This window comes from Solenopsis invicta, chromosome 8 (assembly GCF_016802725.1).
Source record: "Solenopsis invicta isolate M01_SB chromosome 8, UNIL_Sinv_3.0, whole genome shotgun sequence".
NCBI classification, from domain to species: domain Eukaryota; kingdom Metazoa; phylum Arthropoda; class Insecta; order Hymenoptera; family Formicidae; genus Solenopsis; species Solenopsis invicta.
Genome location: NC_052671.1, coordinates 8,992,954 through 9,013,050, shown reverse-complemented (window position 1 = coordinate 9,013,050; position 20,097 = coordinate 8,992,954). Strand labels below are relative to the sequence as shown.

Genomic DNA, 20,097 nt, shown 5'->3' with positions numbered 1-20,097 from the left:
TGATTTTCCTATCGCGAGAGAGACGAGAGCCACGTCGTTTTTCGATTACGTGTTCTTTCCAGCGAAGGAAATGCCCATCGCGAGAAGCTCTACGTTCGCATCTATTCTAAGCGACGGGGAATCTCGAAACAGCTTTAGACAAGTGATTCTGTAGAAGTAACTGCTTTATGATTTTATTTTCAAAGCAAGAGTGGTTTCATTTATGCATGGCACATTACTGCAAATACCGAGAATATTTTAATAACGTAATGACTTCGTTATTACATCGATTTCTTGTACATTTAAGATAATTTGTTAGAGCCCAGCAGTAACGTCGCTGTTCTGTCATGAACGATTTGTTGTTCATGATATCTCACAAATTTTTTTTAACATAATGGCACAGATACTTGATTCGAAAAATAGACTTTTTTGGAATATTTTGTTAATTACACGAATATAGTTTTTTAAAAAAATTTATACTAAAACGTATAATAAATCACGAAAAATATACTTAATGTCGATAGCAGGTAAATTTCGATGACGCGGAATTTGCACGAAGCTTTTTTTTTTTTTTATAAAAAAGGCGACGTTTACGAGACACGTCAACTACTTGAAAAAAAGAACGCAAAAAATTTGTTATGCCTCATCGCCGTGGAAAGAGATTTTCTTTAAAGCTGGTAATATCTACCCTCCCTCATATCACGCATCATTATTTCATATTCCCTGGTACATCTTGTCGGGCGGCCTTTCGTTCTGCGCGATCGATACTTTTTCACGGCGCGAGAGAAAAAAAAAATCAATGAATTCCAGTATGTCATCCTCTCGACGAAAACTCGCTACGTAGCGAGCTTAATACACAATTAATTATTGTTGTAAGGAAAACACATTTTCTTACAGCAATATATAATGTACGTACAAAGAAGACCGCCGTGTTGAGTGAAATTAAATGTAACGTGTCACACTATATGTATATTTTTCTTTTGTTTGAAAAAATACATTATAAATAAGCTATACAATAAAGTATGTATGTGTCTCAAACAATGATATCTTCGTGCAAACTTCTCAATTATATCTTGTAACCAACAAACAATCTTGTAAGATTTGGTGAATTATTACAAATTACTTTATGCTATTACTACATTGCAAAATAATAATACCTTATATCATTTTCGATTCTGACAATTTTATAAAGTTCAAGTTATTGTAGTATTGACGATTTCAGGAATTCTAGATCCCTGTGTGAGTGTGTTCGTGTGAAATCCTAACGGATAAGAATAGGAAGAGTGAGGGGGCGAGTAGTGCAGTGAAAAATAGTGAAATGGTACAGATCGAAATATAACAATCATCACAGTTTGTAGAAATTCTACTTCGTACCGAAGTTTTATGACTTTGGCTTTTGTCGCATGGACGACCGCGCTCAATCTTCGATCTTCCAATCTCGCCCATCTTTATCCCAAGCGATCGACACTTTTTCTTATCTCGTCACAAAAGAAAAACACGTGAGAAAGATAGCGTAAATCCGTCGTGTCACTCCGCGAAATTACATCATGTCGTAGCCAAAGCTTACGTTATAAGGGACGTCTGCGTTACATGCATTGAATATATTTAAAATTTACATCAAAGGCACTACAAGATATTTTTTTTGTGAAACACACGTTACAATCGAAATCACTAAAGGTGCATTATGGTCTGTCAAGAAAGCTCTTTTTTTATTTACAATACACGAGTTATTATTTTTCATTCAATTGTATATATTAATGATTGAATTTGTTTGTATAATGTTTCTGTTTTAATTAAATAGAATTGTTAATATATATATGAATTTTCATGTATTACTGATCGCGTCACCCGCGTCACCCGCGTGATCTTCAATTTGATATTGAAGAACGCTATAACATTTGTAAAACTGTTTGTAAATTTTGTACGGTACCTTCGTCTATTTTCCACTTTACGAGATAGTGGTTTTCCGTTTCTTGGAATATTCAATTAGCACCTTTGCATTTAATGAAGAAGAACGCTCAAGCAGCATCGGGATAACCGCAAACGTTATCTAGTTACTTGCAAAATCGAATCCGCCTGCAGCTGTGATGCGCGCGTAGGAAATTTCCTTTCATCCGAAGATGTTTGTAACCGAAGCTGCATACATTTCAAACGAATTAACTTTATAGCATCTTGGCCGGGAATCATATTTTTGCAATAAATTTCTTATAATCTTTTAAGAAGCTTGATAACATCGTTATTAAAAATTGACGATCAATTTAATTGAGATATTAATATTGCGTAAGTCGTAGAGGAGAAGAGGGTATTATGGCTATTGTCGACAATATAGTTACTCTTATTATCTCCGTTATTAGATGACGTATTCTAAAAATTGCTTTTTGGAATTATTCGTTTAGGAGTTTGCCGTTTTTTAGTAATGCTAATGTGACAATACATAGTAAGTGACAATTGTTATAAGGCATTTTTACTTTTGAGCATTTTTAAACTTTTTCACGGTACACCTTTAATTTTTAGTTACACATACTTCCTCACTATTCTTAAACTTGAGTGCATTATCACACGAATGTACATACACTTGAGTGTTTTTTTTTTTTTACTTTTTTATTCGGTTATACACATTTCGAGTTATACAAAGTTAAAACAATAACATGGAATTTTATTAATATGGTTCTTTAAGCGAAATTTTTATATCGAAATACTTCTTCGATAAATCGATTATCATTTTAGAGAGCGGTGTCTAGAAACATTAGAGACATCATTTTATGCTTGTTGTTTAATGTTAAACAGTGATAAAATGATATTTCTAATGAAATTTCTAATAATATTTCGAAAGTTTTTGACAGCAGGAAAATTCTAAACAACGGAAAATTAAAAATATATAATTTTCTAACGGGGTACTGTGTTTCTTTTAAACTAAACTAATTTTTTTTAATTATTTTTATTGATAGCCATATTACAATCACTTTTTTTCTTTCACCGATTATGCAGTGCATTAGATTTTTATAAATCACGTTTTAAATAATAAATATTTCATTACTTTAAACCTAGAGTCTGTCAAACAACACTTTGAACGAATGTATTTGTTTAAGTTTCAATAAAAAAAATATTAATTATAAACAAAATTATTCAATAAAATGAAAATGAATGCCATACTCTCTTCTCCTCTAATAGTTGTAACAGCTGTCATCATTAATTCTTATTTATCTCTGTAAACTACTCTTTAAGAAAACACGAAAATCAAATAAATCTTTTTCTAAAATTTTTCAAATATCAAAGATATTATGTCTAGCTTCAATTTATATTTAAATCTGTATCGGCACGCAGTTTATAGAACTGAATAATGCATTTAATAATCAATGTAGAATATTATTAAGCAGCGAGATACGCTTCGACCGAAAAATATGTTATTTATTGTATTATTTACATATCGATTTAATATTTAATTTATTATAATTTAACAGTGATTTACGAAAGTTTGTTATTAGCTGTTTTGTTTGTTTTATTTACTTATTGTCGAACTATGAGACGCGTTTCTGTAAATTGCAATTTTTTGTAATATCAATTTGTTACATTAAGTTTATAATTGAAAGTAAATCCTCTTATTTCATACAACTAATGTCAGAAGAGCTTCCCGAAAAAGATGAAGGATGGGCGCAAGACACGGTTAATATCCGTTTCATGCTTCTTATATTTTCATTTCGCGCAATATATTACCACGAAAATATGGTAAATTAAATTTTCATTAGAATCATGGATGTTAAACCGATTATTTTTTCTTAATGCGAAAGTAATAAGAAATTACCCGGAATTTGATATTTACTATCAATATAAGTACTATTGGATAGCAGAAAGTTGTAAAATAAATTAAAATTATCTAACATACAGAATTTCATATATAATAAGTAGTGACAGCTGTAACAGCTGTCATCTTTAATTTTTATTTTTCTTTTCAAACTAATCTTTAATAAAATACGAAAATTAAATAAATCTTTTTCTAAAATTCAAATATCAAAGATAATTCAATATAACATTTTTTTATAATTAAACATTTTTTATGTTTATCTTATGAAATGAATAATTTATTTATTTGTAATGTAAAAAGATATATCTTCTTTTATTAAAAGAACACGCGAAATAAACAATGACGACGCTGTGGCTCTGTGCCTATAATCAAAATGGAATTATAAAGATTGTAAAATTCAAGCATGTACGGACATGCATTCGATATTTTTCATAGTACCTTTTATCTAGACACGCATAATATTGGAGTCGATTGATGAACTACCGTTCTCTGAACACTAAAGCTTCAATAACTCATAGAAAAGATAAACCTATTCTTACATCCGAATCTTCGATCATCATTTAAACGGCGTTTGTAAAGCCATAACAATATTGAATAAAATAAAAGTATGTACAGCATGATATCGAACTTTATGGTTATATAAAATTGTATGGAATGTATAAAATTATAAAAAATTAAATTTTTTTAATTTATATTAATAAACAAGAATTTTATCTCAATATATTACGATTTTACCAACTTTTTTTAACATTGTAAATAAACATTATGAAATATATTTTAACTCGTATGTTTTATGTGCAAAAAACACGAAAATAGTCTTATCTTTGATTAAACATCTATTTGTACTATCCTTTGCCATTAACTAAAATTGTGGTGCCATTATAGTCTTTATAGTTACAAATATAGTCATGACGAACATGCGTTATTTCTTATCTGTTATCAGTCTATCATTATTGTCATTTGTTATCTTAATTCTGTATATTGATTACTTATATACGATTACATAAGAGAGAAAGAAACATAAAAATAGTGGTAATAACCATTAAATGTAAATTGTTGTAAGTAAAAAATAAAATAATAAGCATATATGTTACATTTCTATTATATATTAATATTTATTTCTTTTTTATAAGTATTTATATATAAGCTATGTATATAAGTACAAATAAAAGTTATATATAATTATTTTTAAATAAATAAACGTTGTTTTTATAATTATTAGAAAATAAGTTAGACAAATATTAATATTTATTATACTATGTATAAATTGTTTTTAAAGAGTTACTAATTAAAGGCAAGTAATCTGGAATACCCGTTTTTAAATTAATATTACTTCAGTATAAATGTATGTATATTAAGACTTCTAATTTATGTAGAACTTTTAAGAAATGTTAGCTATAACGTTCAATTAAATGAAAGTCTCTTTCAAATATAAATCCAACTTCAGTATTGATAAAAAATGAAAAGTGAAAGAATGTAAAAGTCTAAAGAATGGATGTAATATGGAATATGGGTCAAATTTCAGGAACAGTAATGAAATTTAATTAAAACGTTAATTTAATAAATAAAGAGCAAACATGTTTATTTATGTATGTAAACTGATAAAAGTACATTTAAATAATTCATATTTTGTAGATGGCACGTTAAATACAAAATGACATTAATTACACATGCACAAAATGACATTAATTACACATAGAAGACATAAAATTATAATAAATTTTAAACCATTATGTAAAATAAACATTATTATTATCTAAAATAAATATTAATATATGTAACATATAAAAACATTTATATTTTTTAAATTATTATAATTGCCAACTTGAGTTGTTGACAGTATTGATTCAAATTGGCAATTCTTTATTTATATTTTTGTATTTAAGTAATCTAGAAAATAACAGTTTACATAAAATAAAAATTATTGTGAGCAAGAAATAAATTTAAAAAGTATGCAAAATTTAAGAGATGCAGTTTATACTTATATGTTATAATTAATATTTATATATTATAATGTCTTATTTTTTGTAAAGAAGAGACGTTATAATATATAAACATAATATATTCTATATTATTTGCATATGTTGATGTGACAAATAAAATCTTCTCGTGTCAATAAAGAAATTAAGAATCACATTTACACAATATAGCATCACTCATATAGTAATATTAAAAGCGTTTATAGAATATACACATTAAAGAATTTATTTCGAGTTTGGACACGGTTAAGACAATACTGTAATATCTCCGAGAGATTAACCAATAAAAGTGAATAAGTCCTTGTATATGTAGAGAAAATATTATCGCACAAGATTCACTGTTTATTATAGCAATTGCAATAATATTCAGCGATTGTCATCTGAATGTTCTTTAAAAAATTAATTATTAATTTATATTAGTAACCTATTCTGTATTATCTGCCTTTATCTGTGTTATCTAAAACTCGATAATTATCTTATTTTATTGAAAATTACGTTATACTAATAAAATTATAGTAATACAAATTTTAATTGAAAATGAAACAATTTAATAATTTATTTCTAAAATAAATCTTGATTTATTTTTTTTTTTTTTAAACTTACCTTGCACCGTGGACGGCTATAGCCCTCGATCTCTTTTTGATTCTTTCAGGGCAACTTGCATCCGTCGCGTCTTACGAGATCTGTGATCCTGGGATTGTCAACGCGAGAAATTCTTTGCCTCGCGCAATATAAATTTGTCATTTTGAATATTTCCATTACGGACACGACGTCGCGATTTTTAATTGCATATTTGTTATCCGATAGAGAATAGAGCGAATCGTCGAGACGAAAAGTCACGCATCGAATGTGCGAAATGAAAAATTACATTGCCGTCGGTTTATTTCTTTCTCGAGACCAAAGTTGTGTTGGAGCCTCGTGGCATTCACCCGGTTGTGCTCTCGCTTATCCTCGTGGATGGTGTGTTTTTGCTTGACAGGGAATCCCTCTCTTCACATCATGACGATGGTATCCGCAAATATTGTACAGACGCAAGTCGTTCGCTCCATCTCCTCTTTACGTAGCATCTTTGATAATCGTTACGATATTGCGGATTGACAATCACGAACTTTACGATTTTTCGGTTATTTATTTCGACCGAGATCCTCGACGGTCTGACGGTCCTCTCTTCTATCCTCGAGTTGCGACAGGTACGAATGCTCCCAGCTGGATGTGTACTTACAAATTGCTCCGCCACCAAGACGCGTCGGAGGAATCTTCGCCCGGGAGGGACTCCCTCGTTGTCGGCACGCGGTGCAAGATGTGAAAAACGGGGATAAACTTCTAGAGCACACGTGGAGCGAACGTGCGTACTACGTGCGTGGGTGGTAGCGTACTACTGAGTTTCACGTTCGCGAAAAGCCAATCCCGACCCACCCCCACCGCATCGCATCCTAGGCACCCTTCCAGGTCCTCTAGCACCCTCTTTGCCTCCCCGTTTTACCACCCAGGACTCGCGCACAGGCAGTCTCCTCTCACTCTCTCTCTCTCTTTCTCTTTACTCTCTTTCACTCTCTTATTCTCTCTTTCTTTATCTCTATCTATCTATCTCTCTATCACTCTCCTCTCATCTTTTTTTTCCTTCTTTTTCTCTCTTCGGTCGAAAGCGAGTTTGCGCCTCTACTCGCTTCATCGCGACTGCTACACGCCCTGCCGTTTCGCTTCTCTCCGCCAACAATAACGTTCGCGACAATTTCTTTCACTCATTGGGTTTACCTCACTCGCAGACGGTTTCGCTCGACTGTCCTTTTAGAGAGAGGTAAAACGCCCGCCCGGGGTAACAGTGGCTTGCCGTACACAGGGTGTCTCAGATCCACCGCACTACTTTCCGTTTACCTTTTGAAGTTAATTCTAAATTTAAAGTCGATTCTCTTCTTTATAACAAGAGCATCAAAGGGCTAAGAGTTTCGCAAACGACCCTTTCAAGAATTAAATACAGGAATAAGGTAGAGCAAATAAAATTAACAGACCCGACGAGGAAATTAATAGATAGGAAAGCTACGAGGAACATTATACAATTTATATATCTACTTCGGGAGAAAATTTAAGAAATACCGGCTAAGTAATTCTCTTGTATCTTTGGCAATTTCTTTCTTGCCGAGTTGAAGAAGAGATTCTCTGAGAGATGTACTGGAACATAGTGATCGTAAGATGCACTCTCTGCAGAAATTTTTTGCAAAGGAAAAGGTACTTCCTTTCGAAACGCATATGTTTGTTGTACATACAAACGAGCGTTTCGATTTGTTTTACTGACGCGATGCGAAATGTATTAAAAAGGATTTTGTTTTTCAAATATCTCTTTGCTGTTTGTGAATTGATTGCGCGCCAGCATATCTTTCCGAATTCTTATTGGTATACGGGCTACTCCAATATTTGCGTTCGATTCCTCCGTTCAATCGTATTTCTAATAAGAAACGAATGATTACTTCACGGTCAACGTCATCATATTGGAAGCAATTGGAAGGAATCAAACAGCGTTTGAAGAATCAATCCTTTGTAATCTCCCCTGAGTCTCTCCTTTACGGAGAATATCGCGATTATGTTTCTCGGCAGTTGCATTGTTTTCATCATTTTGATGCTACGTCGCTCTTATGTAAATGCAAAAAGAAAAAGAAAGAACGTTCTGCCTTTCAATCTCCGTAATAAGACGTTCTAGGGCAAGGAAGGTAAAAACTCAGAAGATTTTAAGGATATAACAATTAAGTAAATTGTCTAATTAAAAGAAGCTCTCGCTGCAAGTTAAATTTGAATTAAGCGTAGTAGAAGCGTCATGTTATAAAAAGCATGGAAATAAATCTCCGGGTGTGTCAGAGTGAAAACGTAAGACAGGAAATTTTTTTCATTCTGCGCAGCATCGAGAATTGTACTTACAAAAATAATCTTCGTCGCAAGCGTCATTTTTGTCACTGAAAGCAGTCTTACGTCCTCCGAACACAATCGAATAATGTTCGTGCGTGTTTAATGAGACTCAACTCGATTTAATCAGTCGAGATGATATCGGTTGTAGTCAAAACGACCGATAAGCCTATCAGGACGAAATGGCGAATTTTTCTTTCGAAAATTTCGAGAGTCTAACCCGCTAACTCTCCATTTGTTTTCTTGTTATGCTCGAGACTACCAGTCGCCAAACTGGAACAATCGTCGTTGATTGGAAAGGCCTCTGACGAGATGGGTCATTTACAAGTGGCCGACGATAAGAACCTATCATCGGTCGAGTTCGAAGTTTTTCATTCTCCTCGACAACGTCGAGAGTCGATCGAAAACGCCGATATTTCAGGGGCTTAATTTACGGATGCAAAGTAGCTTAAGAAGTAATAACGTTGTTCAACGAACCATTACATAATCATAAATATGATCTTCTATCTTCTTATGCCGTCGCTTGACTTAATAAAAGTCGGATTCTCCCTCCAAAATACTTTCTCAAAAGCTACACGTGGTGTGTTATTCATAAATTCTTTTGTGGTTCTTATACGTTAACTTTAATAAATAAGTATTTATGAAGTTAAAGCTTCCTTATTAAATACTGATAAGGACCTCATTAGATAAAAATAAGAAAGTCTTTCTTATGATCCTTGTAAAAAATTTTTCAATTATATAATTATATGATATAGTTACATACAATTATATATAGTTATACATAATTATGTATATTACGTATAATACGTCCATATATATAATTATATACAATTATATATTATTATGTATAATAATTGCATATAATTTTATGTAGTCATTATATATAATATTATGTACGATTATATATAATTGTGTATAATTATATATAAAAATAATGCAAATTGTATATAATTATATAGTATTATATATTTATATATATAATTATATATTTTAATATATATGGACCTATTTGATATATAATTATATATGAAGAACGTTTTATCGAGACATCTCTAATAAATAATGATCAAGGTCTCTCATGTGAAATAAAATCATCCTTAATAAATTTCTACACGAGAATACACGCACTCGAGTACTAACGAGATCTCTAAATGTGCACAAGTTACAGGAATGTGAGCATAAATTTCGGATACCGATAGATATCAGAGATGAACGTATCGATAGAATTTCGTTCGGGCAGGTAGAAGGCATAACGGAATTCTCGTATTTCACGTGCACGTGAAAGATCTCCTAAGTTTCGTGAATGCCTGAAATTTCCTCAGCAATCTCGGGTATTAGCCGCCGGCCGAAGCGAATTACCACGGCCGCCGTCGATCCGAGCCGAAAAATGTTAATACCGTTGTAGCGCGGAATATTGGTATAGGTAGAAACGAATCTGGGTCGTTTCTGTACGGGACTAGAATTTCGCGTTCTATTAAGCTGTAGTCTATTACCTCCACATGGCTCTTGTAAATCACGAAGGCAGCAGAACTTCTTTCGGTGTTTCTTTATTTTTCCGACCGACATTCGACTCGATCTTGGACACGCGGTGTACAAATGCGTTCTTTCCTCGTCCAACTCTCCAACTGTGGCGAGTGGCGCGCGAGCTGATATATGTCATCGGCAAGGTCGCCAAATACATGTATCTGCAACAAGAGTTACAAAATTAAAAGTGTTATAAGGAAAGTTACAAAGTACTCTCTCGGAAACTTCCACTTGAACAGACGTAATATCAGCGAGAACGAACTTGAGATATTTCATAAAGTTGAGATACCTATATTTATCTCAATTATATATAAAATATATATCACAAATGATGTACCTTTTACATGCATAAGCTCAATATTACTTTTAACACGCGGAGAGGCAACACACCTATTACATCTGTGAAACTCAGTATCAGTGTAACGATCGAGATTATTATCTCTCTTTTTTTATGTGAAAAATTAAGTTCCTCATAATTGGACATGGTTTCCGCGCCTAAGACAATCTCAGAATGTATGATTGATCGAGAGCAATAAATCTCGCTGTAGGGCCGAGGGTGTTTCTTGGCTGAGAGAGTCGTCGAAAAAAAGTCGGGATAAATGGATAAGGAGAGAACGGTAGGTAAAACGAAAGGAGCGAGAGTGAGAGAACGGCGCAGAGAGCAGCGCAGAAAAGACCGAAGACGGACGGCTCGCTCCTGAGTAAGATTTACTAAGCTGAGAGGGAGAAATAAATGTTCGCCGCGCGACAAATAGACCTGAAGCGGGGATACTGTCACCGGTAGAGCCCTGGCGCATTTTAAAAAGCACATTATATAGACAGCCTGGATTATGTATTACATCGCCGTTTTAATAATACCGGAGAATTTCAGTGCAGAATTTTGAGGAGCTTGTTAAATCTTGTTTTATTTTATATATATATTTTTTATAAAAATATAAACACGTATAGCATATCAATGTTAATGTAACTTCTCAGTAATATTGAATTGAATGATTGCCAATGTTGCGGTAGCATCGCAAAATGTAAATTCAACGTTGAAAAAACATAACGTTCGTTGAATCTATGTTTTACACACATTGCAAGTTAACATTGATTCTATGTTTATTCAACGTATAAGCAATATTGGTTTTATATATATATTATGTACATTTTATATTTTTAAAAAATTGAATAAAATAAACGTGTAAAATTATATTTTACATAGATTGAAAAAAACTAAATTTAAAAAATAATATTGATTTTTATTATTTAAATTTGGTTTTTCTGCTTTCCTAAAGTACTGTTTATAAATGTAGATATATTTTAGGATGTTAGAGAACGGACCAATTTTAAATAATAAAAAATTAATATTATTTTTTGTAATTAGATTCTTTTCCCGATAATTTTGAAACCTTGCACATTTATTTTGTTCAATTTTTTAACAATATAAAACTAATTACAATGATATAAAAGTAATTTTAAAAATCTCCGTAAAATTAAAAATCGTTTTAGACTTGCTTTTGTTATTAAATTAAATTTGTATATTAATTTTATTAAAAATTATAAAGATTTTTTAATAATCCTGTCATATTATTGATTACACGTATATTGTATAAAATTCAATTCAATTTTATTTACATGACTTTTTATTCTTGTTCATTTTAACCAAATAAAAGAGATATTGATACTAATTTATTTAATTGTTGTTTCAATGTTACAGAAACATTAACAATCAATATAAATTCAATATTGAAAAAACATTCATACTTCTATATTCGACAATACAGTATTTCAGCAATGTTCTATGCACCGAGAGAAAAAATTCCTAAGCTTTAACAAATATTTATTTGAACAGTACTGATAAAATATTTATTTACGATACATAAATATTTATTTTATATACATAAGACAAAAATGATACTTAAATTAAATTAGTGGGTCTGGTACTAAATAAATATATATTTAGTAAATATCTCATTAATATTATTTGATCAAGTATTTATTAAAATTTAGTAATTTTTTCCAGTGTACTACATGGGAAATATGTACAGATGGCATATTTGAAATGCAACGTTTTTCCATCACGGATTAATTAGCAATTAGACGTGTATCTGTCAATAGATTTATATATATATAATCTTGATTTTCTCAGAAAAAAAAAAAGAAACAAGTCTTACCAGAATCAACAGTTCAGGGGGTCGATCACGTACTTTTTCCCCTAGGGTAAAAAGGTGAAAAGTAAAATTTCTAACCATTGAAGTTAATGGTTAGAAATTTCACTTTTCACCTTTCTACTCTAGGAAAAAAGTTACGTGATCGACCCCCAAGACGCATCGATTTTCTCCAAACATATATGATGAAAATCTCAAATATTATCGGTAGCCAAAAAAATTTTGTTATGTAAGTTAAACTATTTGAAAAATATATGTTTTCCTTTACAACAATTTTCAGACAACAATTTTATTTTTAAATGTCTTGAATATTTCAGATAGTCATGTGTAGATCGTGTAAAAAATATATTTGTTCTTTTTTTATTTTTATAACGTTATAACAATTTTATTCTTAAAAATCTTAAATAGTTTCAGATATTCAACTACTCTTGAGAAAAGATTTTCCAAACATTTGTGTTTCAAGAGTTTCAAGACATTTAAAATTTTCTAAATTGTCAAGATTTTCCAGAACTCCCAATTTTCTGTAATATCCACAGTAATTCGAATCCTTGCACGATTGCACGATTTGAAAACTTTCAAAAGAAGGATTCGAACGCCCATCGCTATTTACTGCAGCTTCTATACGACTTTTATCTCGACATTTTGATCTCGCCAGTGTTTTTACTTCGTTCGTCTACAGTTTTCCAGCGTGTTCATCGCTGCATGCTGCACGTGGCTGTTGCCGAGAAGTGGACTCTGCAAACGCTCGTAAAGTACTTTCGCTACGGAAGGCAAAATGTCGACGTTGCGATAACACCGTTAGTATTCTCCGATCGTTAGTATCCCTATCGTGGGCATCCGCCCGCTATTTGGCGGGGGCTAGACAACTTCCAACTTTTATTTGACTAGACTAGCCGGCGCCCTGGCTCCGATGGTCTGGCTGTTACCGCCAAAGGGGGACAACGCAGACGAAGTGACGAAGTGGAGCGGGGGTTGAGGATTATCGGCGCACCGAGGCGGCTGGATGCGAGAGGGAGAATTGACGGCTGCAGTACCAGAGAGAGAGAAAGAGAGAGAGAGAGAGAGAGCCGAGTCGTAGAGATATCGATTCATCCAAATCCACGGTGCCGGCACAAATGGGTGCATGGACCGACGGCCTCGCGTCCATCGCGCGCGATACCAAATTACATCGCGTTATGTTGTGCAACGGGGAAAAGAGATGATTTCCTCTTTCTCTCTCTCTCTCTCCTCCCGTTCGCTCCTCGTCCACCCTCCCTCTCTCCCGCCCCGTCTGTAACCGATGTAAATTCCATTATTGGCCGACTGATTCCGCCGCGTTAAACGCGACGATGCGTGTATATCGGTTACTCTCCGCATTTATACGATCATCCAAACGACGCGACGTCGAGTCTATCGAGCGTGGCTTCGGTCGTTTCTCCAGCGGAACGGAACGGAACGGGATATTCCGGCTGTTGTGCCGCGCAGAAGACCGCGGTGCAATCGAAAAAAATCTGAGGCTCCGTTTTTGTGTTCGAATCCCTTTTCACGTGTCCTTTTTCTTCGTGCGTAAAAAGGAGAGAGAGAGAGAGAAGGAGAAGTAAAACGAGAGAAAAAGAATATTTGGTTTTGTGCATCTGAAAAAAAGAAGCGCACGTTGAGAGGGAAGAACGCTCAGGGAATCGCTAGTTCTCCCATATCGCGGCTGTTTAAACGTTTCAGCAATAACTCGATAAAATTTGGAGAGAGTACTCTTTCCGATATTAAAAAAAAAAGAGAAAATATAAAACCGATGCACTGTAAATGCAACCAGATAATTCAATATTTTCGTTCTCGTGCGTTTTTGTATGTACGAAGATATTGTCGTGTATAACGTTAGATATATAGTATACCTATACATGGAAAAGGAACGATTTTGCTGAAATCGTCAGATCTGGAAATAATTATATCAGACTATTGAAAAAAATATGTTACGGTTTAAGCTGGCTGCTAGGATGTAAAAATTTTTTGCAGCAATATTATCGAGCTTGAATGTCGTGGACCGGCATACATAGTCGTAAATTTTCAATGTTCGATTGAAAGCGTAATTAATCACAGATTCATACAAACATTTATTCATGTTTTTTTTCAAAGACTGAAAAAATGATTTACTACTATGAACACCAGCCTTACATAACTATTTCGATAATCCAATATAATATTATTCGTAGATACTGTAGTAAAATTGTTTTTTCCGCGTATTTTATGAATATTAATAAAGGAATAAATTTTCATCTGAAATTCTCTCCGCTCATCATGTAAAGATGCATTAATTAGACTAAATGAGAGAACAATGTTGACATCTGCAAAAACAATTAAAATTGAGAGTTTAATCATGTGGCTACGATTAACAAAAGTTGCATATTATTTTATGGAATTAGAAGAAAGAAAACGTTGAGTCATTTCAATCGTTCATTGATAGTGCAATTAGGTGCTGTCGCAATTATTCGCGATAACGAATAAACGCTATGGCTCGCATACATCGAGGGAACCTTTTCTTGATTCAACAAATTCGTTAGTTCGCGAATTTCCGGTTGTCGATTTGTTCCGCTAAAATATTATCCGTCTACCCCGCGATTTTTCGATAACCTTAAAACTTATACAGACAAAAAGAATAATTGAATTTCTCTCGAGGAAATAATCGTACTGTCAGCAAGCTGGCGCGGAATGAATTCTCAGAGAATCGGTAAAATATTTAGGATGACCTCTCACTCTCTCACCATTTCTGTCTCTCATTCTCTCTTTCTCTTTCTCTCTTTTCGAGGACAGATTAAAACTCGAAGGGGCCGAGGTCGGCTGGCGATTTTTCTCTCCAGATCGCATCAAAGCTACGCTCTTTTCCATCTATATAGGTATACTCGAGTATATGCGTATATATCAGGAAAGCTCGTCAACTCCGCGCTTCCGACGCCGAAAGAGATAATTCGTCGATGCTTTTGTGTTCCGAATGGCTATAAATTCAACTAAAACCTATCAGAAAAGCGAATTCTATTCCTCGTTCTGCACATCGATCAGAAGATACTCGAGAATTCAGCTGCCAAAGGGTTGGAAAAAGAGAAAAAAGCTTGTTAAATTTTCGTTGTACATTTCCTGCGATTTAATGATGAATTCGACAAGAATCAATATAAAAATGTTGCAGCTTCGATAAACTCCATTTTCTCATCAAAAGAAGTGTTTTTAATAACAAGAATTTTTAACTAAATGTTTATTGTGATTAATTAATTTTTTAATAAAATAATGTTTTTTTTCCAATTTTAAGTCAGTTTTCTAATCAAATTTGCGATTAAAAATTTTTTATTGAAATAAAAGTACAAAACATTTTAGAAACCAATATATTATATTCAAATAATATTTTATTTATACTTATTGAATATTATTATTTTTTTAAATATAAAGAGTATGTATTGATTCTTTCATAAATTAGATAAAGTTTGTTTTTCTTGCTTATAAATGTTTAAACATTCTTTCGTGTGTATAAGCATTATATTATGGTAGTAACATTAATTCTGCGAAATAGATCGGATGAATTCTTTCAACGCATTCTGTCATTATTAGCACAGAGACATAAAACTGCTATTTTAGCTTGGACAAAATACTTCAGAAAATTAAAAACTTCAATAAAAAAATTTTTTAATTAAAAAGAATATTTTTTTATTTAACATTTACAAACTTATCTTTAAGAATCATAATGTAATGCTAAAATATATTAAGATATTTATTAATAAAGTGTAAAGCAAGCGTAAAGCGTAAGTTAGAATATCGGAACGTAAGGAAAGTGAATAAAAAATGATGAAAGCATAATCGAACTCTTTAAGAGTGTAGATTGAAACATTAGAACGTAAGACGCTTGTATGATGCTTCAAGAAGTTCTTTCTTTTAGCCGAGGTAAAAAATACACTAAAAGCCTGCTACATTGTATTATTAACTGACAACAAGCTATTTTGTTAGATCGTGTCTAGAAAATTAAATATACCACAAGTGAAGATTATTCGATCTAAGATAACAGAGTACGGGGAAGTAGTAGTAGTTTGCGTATACAATACAGAGATATTTTCGTGCAACAGGTGGTCATATCTATGAGAATTCAAATTAAACATCCAAATTTAATGCATTTTGCAGTGTCTAGTAACTGTAGTTTATTCATATTTTACATTAACAACATTATTTTATCAAATATATAGTGCCATGATCTTAATGTATTTTCTATGTGTGCCATTTTTTGCTTAGTAAAAATAGTTTTGTGTAATAAATGAAATAATATACAGACTATAATATCCTTTTCCACTTATCATTAAAATGTGCCTAATTCTTTCCTTTTATCCTCCGATATAATAATATATACTTTACGAATTTTTACACATTTTTCACATAATTCAGTTAAATTATATTATATTAGATACACATTTATAAATATATGTGATAAATTTATCTCGTTATTTATAATTTATTTCTTGATTATGAAATCAAGAATTTTATTTCTTATAATCTTAGTTTGTAATAATTAGCATTGCACGTGTGTATAATTTGTGTTATTTAAATCTAATTAATAGAGAAGTTTATAAAATGCTTGTACATTATACTGTTTGTACATAGATACGTTAATATTTTTGGTCATTAAGGACGCTCGTATTCACAAAATACTTCGTTAAGAGTAACTGCACAAGATATAATCTTACTAATGACTTTTGCATTTAGGGATTTAGCATAATGGCTTAAATCCTATCTTACCACGAAACGCATATATTAAAATAATTTGTAAGATAATGTGAATCCGAGAATGTTATCTTTTCTTTCCATAAAGAGAAACAAAGAGAGAGAGAAAGGGAGTAATTGTTTAAAGTTTTGGGTTTTTGTTTATAATTGATAAACACTAATAAATAAATAACTTAATTGAACTACTGATATCTCAATCAGCAGACAATGTTTTTTTAAATATTTATTCTTTATTATAATGTGTTTTAAATATTTAAAAAAACATTTAAAGATATTGTTTCCTGATTGGGATATTATATTACATTATCATTATCTGCCTACTTTCCTTAAAAACACGGACACGCGATTGTATATTTCTGTATTATCTTTCTTAAGGTTTCTTGAAGTTTATGGAGTTTATGAAGTTTAGGATTTCTTTGTCTTAAAAGATACATTAAACTGTTTTGTATTTATACCGAAAAAAATATGTAATATTAAAATTATCAAATGATTATTAAACGAAGATTACCAAATACGTACGCTAGTTTTTCTGGCAAAGTATTTTTACAAACAATTTAAAGGATAATACGTTAGGAACCTAGAATTAATTCAGAAAATATATCACCTCCATTGAATTTCAATTGAGAACAAGAACGAGATTTCAATTCGTCTGTTTTCGATTAATTTCCATCTTAATCGATAATATATTTTAATTAATTCTTGTTTCTGCAGGCAGCGAGTATATAATACGCAGAAATATGCATTCGTTCGTTGCAAAATAAATCCGTCCGCTTTAATTAATGCGCGTCGCTTTGTGTCTGTTCCGCAGCAAATTGCACGATTCTCGTCCCCTATCGCGCGCGAGGCGTGCCACGAATTCGTGAGTGGGATCGGTACGCAAGGTGACTATCGAGCGGTTTATTTCATCGAGGTGGCTGGCGGAAGGAAGGAGGGAACAGGGACGCAAGGGGCTTGCATCCCGAAATGCAAATTCGGTATGACTATACAGTACCGTTTACGAGATCAACGCACCACTCGGATTAGGGTAAGAGCTCAAGTCTATGGGGCGTGCAAAAGTGCGAACGTCGAAAATATTCTTCCTCCTCCGTCGGCTCTATCTTATCCCGTTCTTATATATTATATGTATGTCCGCGGGCCTGAGAGCAGAGATAAGAAAGAAGCGTAACCTAACGATATGATATAACGACCGCTTCTGCCATTCTTTTGTGCAGTAACACGATGCACTAATAACGTTACGTAAGTATACCAAGTGACACGCTAACTTTATTATCCAATAATGTGCATTGAATGAGTTTGATAGTAATAAACCTTTGATGAAACAATTTTAATTAAATGTTTAATTAATATAAACTAAATATTATTAAATATATTAATAGTATATTGATAGTAAACATAATAATAGTAACCAATCGATCTCTAAACGGTCACTAAAGGGTTACTAAATATTTGATTGTACGAATCGAACATTTAATTATTTCACTAAAGCTTAGTAACTTGACTATTATTATTATTATTAAACTCTTTTATTCGTGTGAATCCCATTACAGTAAGCGAGAAAAAATAATAGACATGTAATTACTTTTTTCAAATATCAAATATTCTGCATTGTCATCTCGGCGCAACAAAACTAGGTGAAGATTCGAAGAGACGACAGACGTTGTAACATATACACGCGCGGTCGTGCACACGTTAACAGTCGCGAGGGCTCGTTATTTTTTCACTCCAACCGCAGGGAAGGAACTGGATTACCCGATATTCGGAGTCGGGTTAGCCATAAGATATCGAAAAACAATTGAAGACTCGCTCGCGCCGACCTTTCCACGCACGATCTCACGGCCGCGTCCTTAGAGGGTAGACGGACGAGAACACGGAAGAGAACATCCCCGTGTGATCTCGAGTTAATTCTCACCGTATATCCTCTCCTTCAATATTTCCGGGATCTCTTTATCCATCTCTCTCTCTCTCTCTCTCTCTCTCTCTCTCTTTCCCTCGTTTCCACGTCTTATCTCCAAGCTACACGTTCTCAACGTTTTCCCCGTTTCTCTCGTTTGCTGATCCGAGAACGACGAAGAGGAAAGGCGCGAGAGTCAGGTGCCAGTTACCGGCCTGACATAAAATATCGCTTCCCGTCCTCCGTGTGAGCTAAGGTAAGGCGCGACCGACCCCTCGGCCGTCTTCTCTTCTCGCGGACGTCGAAGTAACGTGCCTCGTTAACGCGTCGCCATATATCTCCGGGATTTCTGATTTCTTCTGCCTCGTAACCCAAGCTCTATCGCGCGAAATAACGTTTCGCACTCTCATATCGAGACGTTTAAATTTGAAACCTAACCAACTGATCGCGGGAAGGGAAGTATTGCGCCTATAGTGATGGGATTAAGTATCTTCGAAGTGGGTTCGAATCTGCTTGCGCAGCTTTCAACACTCTCCGCGATTACTTCGAAAAATAAGAGCAATACTCGAACCCCTAGGCGAAATGGGTTCGAACCTTTTATGAGTAACCTCGAAAAACAAAAGTGTTACTTACAAGTGAACAAAAAGTGTTCGAATTCTTTATTTATGAGTACGCTTTACTAAAAACTTTATTTCCAGTATTTCAACAATTTCTTTTTCAAAAACCACTTGTAAAGAATTCTTTGCGAGTAGTATAGAAGTTACAACGAGAAAAAAGTTGTTAACTTGAATAAATTTTTCAACCCGATTAAATTTTTTTAGTCCAAGTGTATTTATGTACTTAACTTAAATATATAAAATACTTGAACCTTAGTTTAAACATTTGTATATATATTTATAATAACTATATATATACAGGATGATTCATAATGGTTGAAACAACTATTTACCATGAGAGATGACTTACTGACTTTACTCCACATAAATTGCATGGAGTGCAGTCGGTAAGTCACCTCTTATGGTAATACTATGTGATCCATAATGGTGTTTCCAGCTTTAAGTTCTAGTTTTAATTTAAATATATAAATATTTAATCAAGTTGACAAATTTAATTAACACATTTTTTCAGTGTATAAGCACTCTTTCGAAT

General features: G+C 32.8%; 1 protein-coding gene across 5 annotated transcripts in view; it reads right to left on the bottom strand.

Moving 5' to 3' along the window:
- Positions 1–20,097, bottom strand: part of LOC105200911 (atrial natriuretic peptide-converting enzyme) — an 85,050-nt gene that overhangs the window by 46,332 nt on the left and 18,621 nt on the right. For 4 of the 5 annotated variants that reach the window (XM_026130022.2, XM_039452418.1, XM_026130020.2 and 1 more), the window contains one exon: positions 10,149–10,340. In XM_026130022.2, coding sequence (XP_025985807.1) covers positions 10,149–10,221 — 73 coding nt within the window. In that variant the 5' untranslated portion in view covers positions 10,222–10,340. Of the gene's footprint in view, positions 1–6,363; positions 7,358–10,148; positions 10,341–20,097 lie in introns of those variants that run through there. The other variant, XM_011168712.3, reaches the window with a different exon arrangement.